The sequence below is a fragment of the Pleurodeles waltl genome, chromosome 3_1 (assembly GCF_031143425.1).
Source record: "Pleurodeles waltl isolate 20211129_DDA chromosome 3_1, aPleWal1.hap1.20221129, whole genome shotgun sequence".
Lineage (NCBI taxonomy): Eukaryota > Metazoa > Chordata > Amphibia > Caudata > Salamandridae > Pleurodeles > Pleurodeles waltl.
The window spans coordinates 513,060,641-513,080,268 of NC_090440.1; the positions used below are offsets into that span (position 1 = coordinate 513,060,641).

Below are 19,628 nucleotides of genomic sequence, written 5' to 3' on the forward strand. Positions count from 1 at the left end.
AGTTGCTAGTAAACACCCGAAAGGGTAAAAATAGTTACAAATGCACTTTAATTCTGGAGGCTCAAACAGAGAATTTACCCTACTTAAACTGTGTTTCGGCAGATGTTTATATAACTTTCTTTCATCATTTTAACACTCACACATTAACAGCTATGTTGCCTGGAGGCTTTCGATGCTCACAGAAAGGTTTTTTTTCACTACTTATGGAAAAAGATGACCATGTTCAAATATTATACTGGTAACCAGATTACCAAACACCACTTCATGTTACTCTTTTGCTGCCTTCTGGCGAGAACTTAATAGAGCAGTTATATTTCTTAACATCTCACCCGACCTCCAAAGCACTACTTCATTTGTGCTGGCGACTGCAGGGTGTGGGTATCAGCACTATTTTTTGGGAGATGGTACTTTCTTTCATCATCAGACTAAGACCCAGAGCAAGAAATAGAAAGGCAAAGAGGATAATAATGACAAACAAGACCGGGACAATGCTGGAACAAAGGAAACTCAAAACCAAAATAAACAGAAAGGACGTGTTGGGTGGCGAATGAAAGAGGTAGGTACATGACTAGGCATTCTTTGTATTCGGTATCCTCAGTTATAGGCAGCAGGTTTCTAGGAGAATCTTTGCCCCACTGTGCTTTTTTTAATTATTATTATTATTTCTTTTTACACATTCATCAGTACTGTAAAGTGCAGAGATCTGGATCAAGTGCTTAAAAATGGCAATGCTGACCTTTGACCTACGCCAGATTGTGGTGTAAGACGTCTGAGCAGGGACAGGCCAGGCAATAAAGTACCTGTCTGTGAGAGGTCTTAGGAACTGGACCCACAGCATCACCTTGAGGGCTGTTATTGGTATTTGACAGGTGACGTTTGTAATCATTTTAAGACTTTCGTTCAGAACATGGTTCCAGCAATACCGGTCCAACACTCATCAGGCCACACTTACCCGTCCAGCTGCTTCTCTCCCATAATCCTACGCAGACTTTTCAAAAACGACAGCGAGACCAATGCGTGCGAGTGGCGAATTTTAACATATCCAGTCACTGTCTCAATCAAACCCATGAAATGTTCCAGCTCCGATGCTATGTTGTCTAGACAAAAAACGATTGCAAGTGGATCAGAGAGGTGGCATCTTGATATTAGAGACATGCAACTTCTACCAGATTGCCTTTATAAGGTCACATACTTTTTTCTGGGACACATCGTTTGTTAAATGGACACACAAAACTCACTGGGAATTTAAATAATAAAAGAAAAAGAAAACAAAAGTTAACTGTGTGTACAAACATTTCTTTCAGCACTGCCATTTTCATAATTTTCGTTTCATTTATTTATATACAACACACCAATTCTCAAAATGTCAAGGAATTTGCTGAAAACCTATTATAAACAAAAAATAAGACATTTTCGACTAATGAAATAGCCCTGCATCAAGAGTTTTTGAGTATAAATGGCCTACGTAAAACCTGAAAGTTAAGATTATTTCCTTAATTCCAGAAGCTGTGCCAACTGCTTGGCCCTCTCACAGAAACCTCTGTTGGCCTTACCAGCACAGGAGAACTCTAGAGGTGGTCAACAAGCCAAGATCAAATGATATTAACGATCTCCCAGTACAGCATTAACTGGTTTTTCCCTTGAGATACAGAGGCTTTGGATGTGAATGGCTCTTCAGGTAAGGCAGATAATTTTAAGTGAAATTGTTTTTGTGCTGGTAGCCAATTGAGCAATCTAATTCCTCTGCAATGTTCTCCCTCTTCCAGATATTCTGAATCAGCCGAGCGGATGCATTCTGTGCATCCTGAAGTTCAGGAAATGTAATAGAGGGGAGGACCTTTCAAGTAAGGCATTGCCACAATTTGCAAATTTAAATTTACGAGTGACCTTACAATGATGTTATGAATTTTCTCTATAAAATGCACTGAATGTTTAACTGACTAAGACAGAAAAACCTGGATTTAACTATGGAACCAATATGTGCATTCCGGTTGAATTGGGTTTCCTAAATGACACCAAGATTTTTGCCAGTTTGGTGGAAGGTGCTGTTTGGTCAAACAGTTCAGGGGACTGAGGGAGCATTCTAAAGTGCTCAAAGCTAATGCTACTGCTCGCCAGGACTACTGTTTTGTTCAGTTAAGCATCAGCCTGCTCTAGCTAATCCACTTGCCACCTCTTTCCAATCTAGATTTCAGGTGTCCAAATCATCTTTTGGTCCTTTGGCTCTCACACATATTTTGCATATAATCATCATAGGAATGATATTAAGTTTTCTTCTTCAGGGTTTAGGAAGTGGCAGCCTGAACATTACAACGTATGGGTGAGAAAAACATGACACCACACCGTACACTGTCTGTAAAACAAAAGCAGAAATTGATAGACTAGCGGGTATAAAAAAATGCACATCTGTCAAGTTTCATGCTATTAAAAAATACAATTAAGGGAAGAAAGTGGGACAAACGTAGACTCTCCAAATGGATGTTCTATAGCAATCTCCAATTACTTCATGCTCAACTCAGACCATCTAAAAAAAACAGATGCCTAAACACGAGTCGGAAAAGCCGCACAGTGAGAAATACGTACACTGATTTTCTTCACTGGTGATCGTTTCATTGTAGAAAGGTTTCCTTTTAGACCATAAGTCACTGTACCGTACACAAGAGCCAACACTTCTCTGTTTCAAAATAGATCCGGACATTAAATTAAGAAGCAGATCAGAATCACATCTCAACTACATTTTCCTGTTTTTCTGCAAAACTTGAAGTTCTTTTAAGGGTGCCCTCAGCACTACACAAGGAAGCAAGGTAACACGAGAATGGACTCGAAGAAGAAACACGAAAATGAGTAGACTGATTAAGATAAAAGACGGACTCTCTTTGCAGCAAAACTCTCTACCGTCAGAAGAACATCTCACATAGTATCTCCAAAAATACCCAAGGGGACCAAGTCATTACAGACTGTTGCCCAAAAATTTTTTAATGATGTCTGTGATTTTGTGGGTTCAGAGTAAAACAGGCGTTTATATTAGTTAAATATCTGGTAAATATAAAACACAGCAGTAAAGGTTGGGTACTGCAGCGTGAGGGATCAGAATTCAAATGGCACATGGAAAGGCTCTGAGCAGTATCTTCCAATGTTAATTATGAGAAGCATAGGCACACTGGCATTGAAGTAATACCTACTAGCAAGTCAGGTCAAATAATCTGAAATACCAGAAGTCTCCTTTGCTTTTTGTTGGTCACTGCAATGGGAAGGAGTATGGGAAATAAGCTAGCACTCGAGATAACTTTGATCCTAAGACCCCTAAAAAAGGACTCTGACCATCTCAAGCTAATAAGTGAAGTACAGCAAAGGCTGAGAGATTAGGTCAAACATGTTAATGAATGAAAACCTACTGATAAAGACTGGACTAAAAATCTGTGAGAAAGAAACATGTATTGTACTAGGTGCCGCTAGGAGGGCAGAGGGAGAATGCAGGTAACTGCATTGTAAGTCTACAGACAGAGCAAGCATTAGCAAAGCCAATTGGTTTCGGCCTTTGTCTGTGCAGACCTACTGTGTGCATGCTGTTCAGCATCATGAAAAAGTGGAAAAATAAAAAAGTAAGTAAAAATAAATAAGTACGCAATGATGTGTAAGGGTCATCACACATGTGCAGTATGTGTCATGATGCTAAGCCAGTGGCCAAGTGGTGACGTACACACTTGCATGTGTCACCACACATGTATAAGTCATGATGTACTGCCATTTTTTAAATTTACCATTCTAAGATAGTGTAGTACATTAAAATAAATACATACACGAATAAAAGGTGCACAAAATTGCATGTTCAAAAAGGAGAGTCCCGGCAGAAAAATGAAGCTTGCAAGCTTTTAAAAGTAAAAAAAAAACAAAAAAAAAACGAGATGGGCTTGGGAGCAATAGGTGGATGGCAGTGAGGGAGAAGCGGCACACAGAGGTGGGCATGGGAGCAGCAAAATATATGAGGGGATATGTATTTTTTTTTTTTTTAAACAAAAGGGCAGAACAGGATAGGGAAGTGCAGGGGAAGCAATGGAAAAGATGGGGCGTGGGAGAGCAACACAGAGTGCAGGAGTTCCTGGGGGAAAGCCTCACACATGAAAGCCCCGAAGCCCACTGAATGAACATATTTTAATGTTTTGGAGACAAAAGGTCTTCAACAACAGACACCTAAAGAGGCATATAAGTAAGACCTAAAATGAAATATTCCTTCCTTACTGTACTAGGAATATGTTTCTAATATGGAGAACTCTAACAGCATCCACTAACTACAGTTCAGAAGAATGATTTGGCCAGTTGAAGGATCATTATTATTTTCAAGCTAACAGTTCAAACATTTATTTCATTCATTTCAAAACTCTCAGATGTTTAGACACCTTCCTTGGTCCAACTCATCTTATAAACCCAAGGAGGAGGTAAAGCAGTCACTGACTCTACTTTAAAACAAAACATCCAGACAGGTAAAAAGTGAAATGAGATACGGTTACAGCTCCATTCATAACTTATGCAGGGATATGAATGGCTTTCCAAGAATACTGCAGACTCTTGCCAGGAACACGTTCTGAGCTTTCAACAGTCGCTGTTTTAGGCAAAGCACCGACAAGACTCATATACAGATGTAAATTTAGGAACACGTGCAACGCAGCTTCCTTCATCACTGAGGTAAGCTGAGGTAGGGACCGTTAATTTGCCGAACCCGAAATCTAAATTATTGGAATGGATACCAAGCATGAAATTAACAAGCACATTCTGATGGACAATAAAACATTTCTGGTGCTACTTCAATGCGTTGTTGCAACTTAGATAGATTTAAATAATATGTGGTGGTGGGTGCAAGGAGCGAGGATTAGAAAGTAAAAACTGAATAAAAGACACAAAAAGCAGAATACATCCACAGGGGTCTTAAAAGAAAAATCGCCACCTGAATTCCTTTGCTAGAAGAACTGAAAAAGCTAAGGGTTGGGTGGGCCTTCTGATAACCAAGGTGGTGGGCAAAGATCGTGCTATATGTATCCTATTTTAAATTTGGCTTTTCGTAAAACGTAACTTAATAGCAACTGAAAGAGGCTATCCAAAGAATGATGTCACAATAGATCTAAAATCCTTAGTTGACATCGCAAAGCAAATCAGCATTCTGGAATGCCCACTGTTGGTGATTGTTAATGATCCAGGTCTGTGCTACGAAAACGGTTTTTCCCCCTGTACATTGGATGGCGCTTTTTCAATAGTTTCCACTTGAGACCATTTTAGTTCTGCATGCACTCACCCTTAATTCTTTTGGGCATAAACGAAAGAGTTACAATGCACAACCTTCGAATGTTTGCTGCCTCTTTCAGTCAGACTCGACTTTCTATGAAACACTGGCACTGTCTACGGGTGTAAGCCAACTAAAGCTTCTTACCACGGAGACTGGTTCCTTCTTAGATTCACCAACCACATGCATCTATCTTCGCCATTTCCAATTCCTGGCCCAACTCATGATCCAGAAGTTTAGACTGTGTGCTTGGAACGCCAAAGCTATGAAGCTTACACTGACACCACAAAATTGACTCCTCAAGTTCCCAAAGGGATCTACTTTCAAAATAATCCTTACCACAGGAGGATTTTGAGCACCACTGCTGAGTGTATCACTGTGCACTATCAAGCTTTCCAGTACTGCTGCTCTCATTTTTTTCTCTTGTTCATTGGTGCAGTGCTCTGACGGTGAATGGGTCACAGGAAGCCCAGTGGACCTCTGCTCAGAAACCCAAGCTAGGTGTAGAGGTAAGTTCGGGGGGGAGGGGGGGAGTGCAGAGGGCATGTATATCTGTTTTCAGGATTTCTGTTGTAGCTTGGGAGCTCCTTTAATTTTCATCTGCACATGTTCACAGAAATGACATTTTTGCATCTAGTGGAACAACGAGACATAATGCTGCAGAGCTATAAGTGCCTCGAGCATGGTGGGAGACCGCCTTAAGCAATCCTGCAGGTAAATTTCAAGCTGAAGAATCAATTGCTATTGAACAAAAATCGAACAAACTAGCGAGACAGGTCAGAAAGCAGAGCGTACTCCCTAGACACTTATTTCACCTGATTCTGTTTTTTATTTTTATTTTCATTTTGGATAAAAGAATCGCTTATCAAAGGCCGGCTTTAAAGCAAGCATTTGGCATGTTCGGGTTTGTATTTCCGGTTTTTGTTTGTCCCGTATCCACCTTTCATTTCTCTAAAGACTATTGTATTTCTAGTATGTTCAGTTTACTCCTCTGCGGTCCAGTCAAGTAAAGACACTGTTCCCGAACTTCGAGCAGCTCTGAATACTTTTAACATATGAAGCAGGTTAGCTGGAAGCTCTTACATCGTTTTTTAAATGGATTGTCCCAAAGCATTGCGGCATATACTTGGCATAATGCGCATTCATTTTGTCCTTTTACGATATGTACATTTATATTATTTTACATAACATGTTAAATGTAATTAAACCTTCACATCAATAGGTAAAAACACTTGGTATTTTCACTATAGGCATTTACTTCAGCTTCATGCTGGACCAGACAGCAGGCCATGTATACTTAGAGAATCAAACACAAAACGGCAACTCTTGGCAAATTCTCAGCCGAAAAAGATACAGGGAGCAGACTCTGATATCTACGATTACAACACTGGGTTCAATTCATGCAGTGGCGCCGACAGGTGTACTTACTGCCCTTCCGGATGTTGATAAGCAGATTGCCCTTGAGTACGGTGCAGCCTTGCAGGTTTTGCGCTGATGTAACTGAGTCGATAGTTTTCTCTTCTTCACAAATTTTAGGGCATGGCCCTTCACAAGGACTGCAAAACATGCTGATGGAAGAAGGCCAGAAGTTAATATCAACTTAAGAGGATAAGGGGTAGACAAGGATCATATAGTGCACACCGTGAACAAAGTGAGGAAGATGGTATTTCTGCAACGGAATGACTTTTGAGGAACTCAGATTTTAGGAGTAAGGTGCAAAACTATAAGTAACCGCACTACTGCTCTGTGTGTATGTTTAAGATCTCCAAGCTATTTCACTCTGACCTCTCTACAGTGGACGCCAGGGTCGTCAATGGGCGCCAAAGTACTAAGCCTGAAACTTTCCAGAAAATATGATGGACATGGTAGGTCCAAAACTAACATTTCGGCCAGCCAGTTAGGGCATATTTTTTAACTTCTCCCGAGGTTTTGGGAAATAATTAGTGTAAACATGGTGTGCGAAGTTGTTGCCATAAAACTCCCTCCCCACAAAAAGGCTGACAGAAACAGTTTTAGAAATCAGTTTAAGATGTGCTGTATTAACAGCACAGCTCACATTCATTTGTAGAAAAGTTTGTAACGCTTTGTAGAAATTTTTTTGCGTAATCGGATTAATGGACGTGTTTTATTTCAAGGTCATTCAAGTGAGATTTAGATCACCTGTGCAGCTGCTGAATGGAGGGCATGGTAACCAAAAGCTCCCTGCTCTTATCGGAGGAATGAGTTACCATGCCCGATTATGGGGAGACTGTCCGATTGGTGGCAGCCTTAAATATCTTTGGAGGCACAGCCTTCTGCGTAACATATGTAGAAATGCCTGCTAGTTAGTAATGGAGTTTAAACTCTGTGAAATCTAAGCTTGGCATGGGACTCAGCTCTAATGTAGGGACTGAGCATCACAGGGTCTTTTCTGGTGAGTCACAGCTGAAACTGACAATCCCCATAACAAGTGCTGTTTAAAACCAACTGGAAAAGCTGCCTAGAACTCCCAAAATGTCCAGTCAAGCCATCTAACAAGTTTGACGAGATCTTCAAAAATGCAGTCATTTTAGAACGTCCAGAAAAGCGAAAAATCAAATAATGCTCCCCTGAAGCCATGGCAGCTCCATAGCTCTCATCCTGTAATGTGGGGCCTCTCGAGACAGTACTTTGAATTGTTTTGAGGACCTTCATTTGCCCTTTAGGGTGTGGAACAAATGTAGTGCCAATTCCCTTTTAAGCTAGAACAAAGCAGGATGAAGAGCCACACTAGTACCATGACAACACTGTCTGCCAGCCCTAAGATCTCTCAGCAACATAAACCAGCTCCCCAAAATTCAGGGAAACGCCTCCAACGAGAAGACAGTAAAACCGCTGGAACCGACAAGCTGGGTAATACATCTTCAGCAATGTGCTGGTAACAAAACAGTGGTAAAGTAGCCTGTCAAGCTCAACTTCACCTTCAAATCAGTACTAGACTTGGTGAACAATCCTGAAAATAATAACTCCTCCTGTAAAGCACCACACCTGAGCTGGGAGCTTCTGTAGGAGTCCAGACCCATAACAGAACTGTCACATATCAGAAGGTTGCCTCCCCGCCCCACACCGCAAGTTCTCTGACATGGTTGACATTAATTAGGAGCAATGGACAACCCTGGCATTGTATGCCTTGTGATGCTCTGTAAACCACCACTTGACCTCTGCTGGGTGACATGACTTGCAAACGTTAAGGAGCCAGTTGCGAAACATTGGAACTGCTTAATCCTACAAAACTCAAGCCTGCATCCCCATTAACCTTTAATCAATACAGCAAAGCTGCAGAGACATAAGGGATGGTGTTCTGAACTGTCATGAAAAAGCACCCTTGGACTGTAGTTGTAAAATCTGAGAATAATTCCTTTTTCTACAACCTGTTGATATTATGTATACCTCGAAGTAGTGTGGACAAATTATAACAAGCATGTGCAGCAATGCAATGGGTCTCGCGTTTGCTCAAGTTAAGGCTACTGACTTTGTAAATTCCTAACTGGACATTTCCGTCCACCTAAATTGAAAATGAAAAGTAAAACAGTTGACATAAGCAAGCCTAAACAAAGCGCCAGGGTTCACCACGAGCATGAGCGTGAAGGAACGACACAAAAGGAAAAAGAAGTTCGCTCACAGTCAAACGTATTGGCAATCGTACAACTATGCAGTCTGCAAGGCGGTAACAAAACAGGCCCCAAGGAGAGACAAACGTAAAGCATTTACCAATGATAAAGGATTTTTGAAAGGCAACACCACAAACAAGTGAAAGTTGACGGGTGTGCAGTGGGTGTGGTTAAAAGGCCACAAGACTTGCAACAGGTCAAAGCGCTTGCATGCTCGACGTAACAAACCATAGTACTGTCTCCCAGACTTCACAGAATTAAAAACCAAAAAGATCACAGGATCACACTGGGCTCCAGAAGGAACAATCTTAATAACCATAATACTGGCTGACTTAAGACCAGAGAGTCAGTCCTAAACAAAACAGATACTAATGAATGATTCACTCAACCACCAAAGATGTTTTTGAAGCCTTCATAAATGATACCCAATACTCTGCGGTTATAATAGCAGCTCAGGGAAGTATGATGCAGTCACCAGGTTTTATATCAGAGGTATTCAAGTTAAGAGCATGGGAACAGAGAATACAGCACGAAAAGGAATAACCCCAAGTTACAGAGTCCCTATTTAAAGTGATGGTTGAACCTTAACAGAAGACAGCAAGGTATTAAATCTTTAAACTGACTATTGAAAACCAAGAGCAAGAGCACGACATCTTAGACATGATAAAAGCAATGAGCTAGGTCATCACTACTGAGGGCATACACAAAACCTGTATGTTGAACTTCAAAAATGTCAACCTTAACATCTTCACCTTCATCCCTAAATAAGGAGCAATGCTATAAACATGTTGTTTCTGAATATATGTTTCTGATGGTCACTAAAATACGAGGGCCTCATGGTTTTAATTTTGGGTAGGGAGAAAAATCCCTCTGTGGCAGTGGTACTGATAAGGCTAGACAAAATTAATAACCACGTGCAGGGTTCCTAGCAAAAGGTTATAACAAATCATAGGTTACAAAACTGTAAATAAAGCACACTGCTCTTCGACATAGCTGTCCTAAAGCTTGTTCAGGGAAGGGCAGCTCAGGGAAAACCTATTTAAACTCAATACAAATATTCGAAAATAAATACTTCTGTCAATACCTGCCCTCAGCAAACTCGCGAGTTTTGACTATCTTTTATGTCAACAGGTAGAATTCCAGTCCCTTTTCAGAAATGTAAAGCATTTAAAGACCAAAACAGGTATTTAAAGTGCCAAAAAACACCTTGCATAATGAACAAAATTAAAACAACTAGGTCTACATGCCAATGTAGAGAAATAGAACACAGAAAATGTTATGTTTAGAGTTATCATATGATGAATGCCTACGGGGTGGGAAGGGAGAGGCAAGGTGTGTAAAACAGGGCAGTACGGGGATGCATTTCTTCAACTGCTTCAAAAGAGGTTTTGGTGAGATGCAACGGTTCCTACATGCTGAGGCTAGAGGAGCTGGAGCAAAGCATACTTAACCTCTTTGCAGCCAAGGACGTAAATGGTTATGTCCTTGGCTGCAGTGTTGAGGTGCCAAGGACGTAACCGTTACGTCCTGGTACCAGCTCATGAGCCTCGCCTCAGCACCCCAACTGCAGGGATGGAAGGGGTACTGCTTCCCCATCCACCTCTGCCACACCCCTGACCCCCATGTCGTTTGATGACGTCAGCGCGCAATTATGTGCTAACCTCATCAGAGGCCTGATCCTCCACGCTGGAAGCTCAGCTTCCATCGCTGATCAGAGGAGAAATGCGATCACTGGAGGGGACGAGAAAGGCATGAAAGGAGAGGAAAGGCCATTCCTCTCCTTTCATGTCTCTCATGGGCAAGGGCTGCTCCCCAGGGGCCAAATTGTATTTAGGCCATTTCTGCCCCCCTTGGGGTCAGGTCGGCCTAATAATTATGCCAATCTGCCTCCAATGGGGGCAGGATACACTAGACACCAGGGGCTTTTCTTTTCTTGCGTCAATTTCACGTAAGGGGGTGACACCTTAGGCAAGAGTCGCTCCACTTGGGGGGGGGGGGGGGAGTTCATTTTAAGCCATTTCTGCTCCCCTTGGGGGCAGAACAGAAACCACTTAGGCACCAGGGATTGGTGTGTGTGTATGTGTGTGCTTTGTTTTTTTGGGGGGGGGGGGGGGTAGTCCCTTGAGCATGGGTCGTTCCCCATGGGGGTACATTACTGTTGGCCATATCTGCCCACCTTGGGGGCAGATCGGCTTTCTTTTGGAAGGCGCATCTGCCCCCAAGGGGGGCAGAACGCCCACCAGAGACCTGGGAAAATTTTTATTTTCAAAATAAGAGGGTGTGGGTATTGCCATACCCCCACCCCAAATAAATGGGGCCAAAGTTGTTGTTCTCACCAGTGGGCAGATGGGGCAATTACCCCCCATACACACCCCGGGGGGACAGAAAGTCTTCTAGATGCCAGGGAATTAATAAAAAATAAAAAAACAGTGTGGTGGTGGCTACTAACCAGTTTGGGCATGGTTATTCCCCCCACCCCAACTGAAGGGGGTAACAGTCTTTCAGCTCTCCCTCCATAAACTAAAACATCTTATCCCATGGCAAGCAAGAGGACATTTGATTATTTTGGGTTTTAGTTTTACATTTGGGCCATGACAGCTTGGCTAACTCTCAAAATCATCCCACTTCGAATGGTGAGGGTTGCACTTTTTGGACTTTGGGACTCTGCCATGTAGAAAAATCCACAAGACCTAGACACATCTGAAAACTAAACATCTGGGTGAGTCCAGGGTGGTGTGCGTCACATGCACCCCGCACAATATTCTTACCCACAATGCCCTGCAAACCTCCAACTTTGTTGGAAATCACACATTTTTCCCACATTTGTGATGAAACCTTCCTGAATCTGCAGGAATCCACAAAATTGCTACCACCCAGCACTGTCTCATCTATACCGATAAAAATTGTGCTGCACTTGTCAGCCTAAAAATGTATTTTTTCAAATGTCCTTTGTGACCCGCTTCGGTTCCCCCTCAATTTCGATATGTTTTTGTCTCTTCCTTGTCACAGGCACCTGGCCCACCTACACAAGTGAGGTATAATTTTTACCGAGAGAATGAGGTGAACGTTGGGTGGTAAGAAATTTGCCCTGGTACAGTGATCCCACACAGAAATGTGGGAAAATGTTTTTTTTTGTTTTTTTAGGCTAAATTTGAGGTTTGCTGAAGATTCTGGGTAAGAAAACATTGGGAGATCCACTCAAGTCACACCTCCCTAGATTCCCTTGGGTGTCCATTTTTCAGAACTGTTTGGGTTTGGTAGGTTTCACTATATGGCTGATGAGCCCAAGACCAAAAACGCCCTCTCGCCCCCGCCACACCACTCCTATCACAAAAACAGGTAGTTTAGTATTTGATAATTTTGATATGTCCACATAGTGTTTTGGGGATTTTCCTTTTGTGGGCACTAGGCCTACCCACATAAGTGAGGTACCATTTTTTTCAGGAGACTTGGGGGAACGCTGGGTGGAAGGAAATTTGTGGCTCCTCTCAGATGCCAGAACTTTCTGTCACTGAAATGTGAGGAAAAAGTGTTTTTTTGCCAAATTTTGAGGTTTGCAAAGGATTCTGGTTAACAGAACCTGTTGAGAGCTCCACACGTCACCCCATCTTGGATTCCTCTAGGTGTCTAGTTTTAAAAAATGTGCAGGTTTGGTAGGTATCCCTATGTGCCAGCTGAGGTAGAGGTCAAAATCTACAGCTAGGCACTTTGCAAAAAACACGTCAGATTTCAATGTAAAAATGTGATGTGTCCATGTTGCGATCCTGTCGTACGCATTAGGCCTACCCACCCAAGTGAGGTACCATTTTTATTGGGAGACTTGGGGGAACACAGAATAGTAAAGCAAGTGTTATTGCCCCTTGTCTTTCTATAAAGTTTGTATTTCCAAATGTAAAACAGTGTGTAAAAAAAAAAAAAAGACATTTATTTGAGAAATGCCCTCTAATTCACATGCTAGTATGGGCACCCCGGAATTCAGAGATGTGCAAATAACCACTGGTTCTTAACACCTTATCTTGTGCCCATTTTGGAAATACAAAGATTTTCTAGATACCTACAAGCCCTATACATCCTGCAACCAGAAGAGTCCAGCAGACATAAGGGTATATTGCTTTAAAAAAATCTGACATCGCAGGAAAAAGTTAGAGTAAAAAGTGAAGAAAAATGGCTGTTTTTTTCACTTCAATTTCAACATTTTTTTAAATTTCAGCTGTTATTTTCCGTAGGAAACCCTTGTAGGATCTACACAAATTACCCCTTGCTGAATTCAGAATTTCATCTACCTTTTAGAAATGTTTAGCTTTCTGGGATCCAGCATTGGTTTCACACCCATTTCTGTCACTAACTGGAAGGAGGCTGAAAGCACAAAAAAATAGTAAAAATGGGGTATGTCCCAGTAAAATGCCAAAATTGTGTTGAACTATCGCGTTTTCTGATTCAAATCTGCCTGTTCGTGAAAGCTGGGAAGATGGTGATTTTAGCACTGCAAAGCTTTTGTTGACTCAGTTATCAGGGAAAAAAACACAACCCGTCTTCTGCAGATTTTTTCCCCATTTTGTTGAAAAAAAATCGAATTTTCACAGTATTTTGGCTAATTTCTTGGTCTCCTTCAGGGCAACCCACAAAGTCTGGGTACCTCTAGAATCCCAAGGATGTTGTGAAAAAAGGACACACATTTGGTGTGGGAAGCTTATGTGGACAAAAAGTTATGAGGGCCTAAGCTCAAACTATCCCAAACATAAAAAAAAAGGCTTGGCACCTGGGGGGAAAAGGCCTGGCAGCAAAGGGGTTAAGCTCTCAACGTTTGTCTATTACTGAAAGGAGCTAACACAACTGCATGAGCCCTGGTAGCCTAAAGTAACTGAGTACTGCTCCCCTGGAGACTTACAGTGCCACACAAATCAATTCAACAGATGTTCTTACTCTTGGAGGCGATGAAAGTAAGGCGCATTCATGACTTCATAGTCAGCTCTCCTTTCAAATACTACACGTGCAATACACCACTAACTACTGACAGCACAGAAAACATGTCAAGACCACTTATCTATGTTTGTGAAACATACACACTGTTCCCCCGTGCAGTGGTTCAGATTATGTCAGTGGGGCAGCAGGCACTGTAGCTGGGGCCAGCAGATGCTGGCACTGGGTCTGGGGATTCGCTGGCATTTACAATTTAGCCGAATTTAAGGCAACGTGTGTTCATTCTGTTCAGAGGCACACCTAGACTCGGGGTTGGGAGGGAGAAGTGGACGTGGCTAACGGTGGTGGAGTGCACATCAGAGCCAAATCAAAATAGATAGTCAGGGGCGCCCTTCGCTGTCCTGGTGCAACAGATAAGACAGGCAGTCATTTTCTGGGCTAAATGTGACGAATAGTGCAATTTAAAGAGCACTAGATCAGCAGAATTATTCTCGGCATGACAGGATTAAACAATGTACAGGGGGTTTGAGCTTCTACCTTTGAGGGTTTTTGGTAAAATGAATGTCAAACCTTCTTTTTTAATACATAGTGGAGCGGTAGATCTACTACAATGCAGAATGACAGGTTCTATGGGGCACACTAGACTGCTTGTTTCTGATGGGGAAGCGGGGGAGGGGACTATAGGACACACCATCCCCTGCAGCGAGATGAGGGGTGTGGTAAAGCTGCCGGGCGCAACCCTCCCAGCCCTCCCTGTTGGGGACACCCCGCTGCACAGGCGTGCCTGGGTCTGTTCGAAGCCTGTCAGAGACCCCTCACCCCTTGCATCAGGACCAAAGACCATCATGGGTAAAAGGAAAGCTGTTCTTACTCCATCCCACAGCACACCATGGTAATAAGGAGTTTGTACTACCTTTTTGGACAGATTTCTACATCCTGCAACGGGCACCTTGAATGATGAAATAGCCATGAGAGAGCAACATCTCTCAATGCATCTAACTATCCCGAAATTGGCGGCAGATCCATTTTTAGTAAATACTGGGAAACACCAGGCGGCTTGAAATCCACTTTCTAAGCATCTTTCTTTCTTTATTTTGACAATGTTACCTGGGCCGGGACTGTGAAGAAGACTGTGCCATAATAAACTTCAGAAACAGGTTTCTGCTGAGCAATTTTGTTCTCCCTAGAGGTTTTGAAATCAGGAATTTTTGTTGTCTCACTTGACCCTTTTTAGAAATCTGACAGGATGCATGCAGCTGACACCCCTCATTCCTTGAACGTTCGTTTTCCCAGCACACTTAATGTCCCGACATAGTATCTAGTTTCGCTTCCATCACCGGATGATCCTGACTGGCACCCAATGAGCCACCCGTCTAGACAATCTTTGACCCGTTTGATTTCGTTTTTCTATTGATGCTCCACTGTTGCAGGATCAGGGTACGGCTCCCAGTACAGGCAGGGATATAGGTGATTTATCTTGTCTTGGAATACCTCCAAATTGCACTATACAGAGTGGTAAAATTGAATTCATTCACACTAGATCCTTATATTTCAAGAAAACTGAGCAACTGATAGTTTTTCCACAAAGGGTATACTTACTTTGCTCTTCCCGCTAAACATTCCAGTTCAGGTAGATACAAAGGTGGACTGATTGTCTGGATCTCCTGTGCTCTACACTGTGTTGGTCAGGACCATGATTTGGGTTAGGGAAACTTGCAAGCTCTTTCCTTTGGCTACAAGGACACTATTTTCTTGATCAATTTGTATTTCAATGATATTGTAATGTCCTAAAATTACTAATCAATATGATTTGCTAGTGAAGAAGTCTACTTCCATTTGATACTATACAATCACACAGCCTTCCATGATTATATCCAGGTAAGAAGAGTCTCTTATACAAGTACTACACATTAATAATCTATTTAATGTCTTTCTTTGCTATTTTACTGACCTTTTTCTTATGCCCACTTATGAGGCTAGGGGTGCCCGGAGCAAACTGGTTATATTTTTGTGTCGTATAACCTTTGTGAACTCATCAGTAGATGTCATGTCGAGGCAATCCCCTTAAACAACCACAACCCTTATTACCTTCCAGCTTTTTTAGCGCTAATAAAACACTATTTGCCTAACCTGATTGCCACTGTTGGACTTTTGCTTATGCGGGGTCATCCCCAGACTTTTTTGCCTCCTGCCTCCTATTTTTTTTCTGACATGTTGCTGTTGGCTTTTCAACTCTGAGCACTTTACCACTGCTAACCAGTGCTAAAGTGCATATGCTCTCCTGTTTAAATTGTATGTAAGTGGTTTATCCATGATTGGCATATTTGATTTACTAGTAAGTCCCTAGTAAGGTGCACTAGAGGTGCCAGGGCCTGTAAATCAAATGCTACTAGTGGGCCTGCAGCACTGGTTGTGCCACCCACATAAGTAGCTCTGTAATCATGTCTCAGACCTGCCACTGCAGTGTCTGTATGTGTAATTTTACACTGTAAATTCGACTTGGCAAGTGTACCCACTTGCCAGGCCTAAACCTTCCCTTTCCTTACATGTAAGGCACCCCTAAGGTAGGCCCTAGGTAGCCCCAAGGGCAGGGTGCAGTGTATGGATAAGGTAGGACATATAGTAATGTGGTTTATATGTCCTGACAGTGAAATACTGCCAATTTCGTTTTCACTGTTGCAAGGTCTGTCTCTCTCATAGGATAATATGGGGGCTACCTTTAAATATGATTAAAGTGTAGATTCCCCTAGAGAGTAGATGGACATGTGGAGTTTGGGACCCCTGAACTCACAATTTAAAAATACATCTTTTAGTAAAGTTGATTTTGAGATTGTGCGTTTGGAAATGCCACTTTTAGAAAGTGAGCATTTTCTTGCTTAAACCATTCTGTGACTCTGCCTGGTTTGTGGATTCCCTGTCTGGGTCAGTTTGACAGTTGGGTTGTTTTTCACCTCACACCAGACAGTGACACAAAGGGAGCTGGGGTGTGATCTGCATTTCCTGATTAGCCATCTCTGCTAGAAGGGAGGGGTGGGGTGGTCACTCTCATCTGAAAGGACTGTGCCTGCCTCTGACAATGCTGTCTCCAGCCCCCTGGTGTGTGTCTGAGGCCTTGCCTGGGCAAGGTAGGATTTCACAAGAAGGTGTGAGTCCCCTTTGAAGAAAGGTGACTTCAAAGACTAAAATGGGTATAAGAAGGGCACCTAAACTTACAAACTTGAGAAACACTTCTGGAACCAAGAGGAACCTCTGCCTGGAGAAGAGCTGATAGCTGAGGAACAAGTGCTGCCCTGCCTGTGACTGTGCTTTGTGGAGCTTTCCTGCAGTGCTGCTTCTGCCAGAGTAAGAGGGCAAAGACTGGACTTTGTGTGCCTTCCATCTTGAAGAAGAAATCTCCAAGGGCTTGATGTAGAGCTTGCCTCCTGTTGTTGAAGTCTCAGGGATAGCAAAGACTTCTTCCTGCCAGCACCTGGAGTCTCTGGAGAGACCCCTACTCTGCTCTGTGGTGCCCTTCCAGTTCCTGGGACCCTGAAAGGAGAGGCTGGCAGCCTAAGGACAAAAATACACGCACCGAGCGCCGTGCGGAGAAAAGATCGACGCGAATCCGATCGCGGCTGAGAAAACGACGCGACGCCGGCTCCGCAGCTGAGAAACGACGCCGCAGGAAACGCGACCGGAGAATCGACGCCCGGAGCAGGAGAAACGACGCGCAGCATCGCTGACGAAGGCTGAGAGATCGCAACCTGCGCCGCGGGACTTTCGGACCGTCGCGTGGCTGGCTTTTTCGACGCGCATCGCCGTGCCGAGTTGTTTTCGACGCATATAACCGTGCAGGGTTATTTTCGACGCACACCGCCCGTGCGGGGTTATTTTTGACGCAAACCAGGTACATCTACACGCTAGCAGCGCTAGTGTGTTGTTACAACTACCTAAAGACTCTTTTTATTTTAAACCTTTTAAAAATCATAACTTGACTTGTGTATGTTGGATTTTTGTCGTTTTGGTCTTGTTTTGTCTAGATAAATATTTCCTATTTTTCTAAACTGGTGTTGTGTCATTTTGTAGTGTTTTCATTGAGTTACTGTGTGTGTTGGTACAAATACTTTACGCCCAGCACTCTGAGGTTAAGCCTACTGCTCTGCCAAGCTACCAAGGGGGTAAAGCAGGGGTTAGCTGAGGGTGATTCTCTTTTATCCTAACTAGAGTGAGGGTCCTTGCTTGAACAGGGGGTAACCTGACTGTCAACCAGAGACCCCATTTCTAACATTGGTGACCAGCGGTCGGGATTGGACTTGTATTTGTACTTGACATACAGTAATTAAGTGTACACTACTGTTTTGATCTCAGACCACTACGTGACCACATACTACTTGTTTGGTGATCTTTTGATTTTTCTCTTAAGGACTCTTTTTATTCTACTTCCATGATTTTGCTGATCCCTTGACTGATTCTTTTTACTTCATTGGGAAATTATTTTTTTCTGCCTTTTGGAACTTTGCACTTGTGACCATCATGTCTCAATCTGGAGATGCAACAGCTGGAGCTGTGTTTGAAATGGAGAAACTGAAGGAGTACTCAGTTGCTCAATTGAAACAGTTCCTTAAAGATCTTGACTGTCCCACTGAGAGCTCCACCAGGGAGGGGGTGACAATCAAGAAGGCTGGAGGGCACACAGAGGAGGAGAATATGGGTGGGGAAGTGCAGAGGATACACAGTGGTGTAGTGGAAGAACCTGTTACGCCTGGGGGGAGGGTCCCCAGGAGGGATGGCAGGGTGTCACCCAAGGGTCTGACTCCTGAAGAGTTACAGGACAGACAGGCAGAGAGGGAGTACCAATGGGAGCTGAAAAAGCTCGATTGGGAGTTGGAAGAGTTGGAAGAAAGGAGGAGGAACTTAGAGATTAAAAAAATGATTTATGCTTACGAGCTTAAATTGAAAGAGCTGGAAGTCATGAGGGCTGAGTCCAGCTGGAATGGTGGCAGCAACAATTGTATATCCAGTGATGCTGCAGAAGTGCACATGCCCAGAGAGGTGGTGCCCTACTTGAAGGAGGGAGTTAACACACGCCAGGAGGTTCAGGGGTATGAGGTAGCTCCAGTGATGCACAGGGTCCCTGAGGTGGATTGGGGAACTGGCATGGGGAGTCATATTCCTACTGGTGGGAGGGACACTCTACTGACTCTAGGTGAGAGTGACAGGGAGAGGGGTTCCCCCCAGGTAGAAGTCCTGGTTATGGAGTGTGAAAACATCCCAGAAGAGTGTGGGTTGAGTGTCAGGGACAGTCAGGTACTGTCTCACCAGTCTCAGGAGGGTGATGTGGGGTGCTTTTTCAAAGCAGAGTCACTGGATGGTTGGGTGAAGGGTACTTTGGTTAATTCATGTGAGGGGCTGAGTGATGTAATTGCTGGAGAGCATATGTCTAGTCCTTATTTTCCAGAGCTATGCCAACACCAGGTGGAGTGTGAGTTCTCTGACCCCAGGGAGCTTACAATGGAGGCAGACTTCTGGGTGAGTACCAGAGAGTCTGAAGAGGCATTTGGGGGTGCTCCTGAGAGGAGTGGTCTAGGTAGTTCCCAACCAGGTGAGGTAGGGAAGGATTGTAGTGTCCCAGGTAGGTCCCAGTGTAGTGGGATGGGTGAGGGACCCCATGTCCAGTCTCAGAGGAGAGGGAATGGGGATGGGTTGAGGCCCAAGGTGCCCGAGATCCGGTCCCAGGTCCTGGAGGGTTCCCTGCGGGAACACCAGGAGGGGAGCCTAGCCTGTACCATAGGGCCATCTGTTGAGGGAGACCCCACAGTGTCAGG

General features: G+C 43.4%; 1 protein-coding gene across 1 annotated transcript in view; it reads right to left on the reverse strand.

Annotated features, from left to right (window-relative positions):
• IGF1R (insulin like growth factor 1 receptor) overlaps positions 1-19,628 on the reverse strand; it is a 649,229-nt gene that overhangs the window by 155,755 nt on the left and 473,846 nt on the right. Inside the window, exons 5-6 of the mRNA XM_069222768.1 lie at positions 6,704-6,843; positions 953-1,097 (exon numbers count right to left, since the gene is read on the reverse strand). Of these exons, the coding sequence (XP_069078869.1) occupies positions 953-1,097; positions 6,704-6,843 (285 nt within the window). The remainder of the gene's footprint in view (positions 1-952; positions 1,098-6,703; positions 6,844-19,628) is intronic.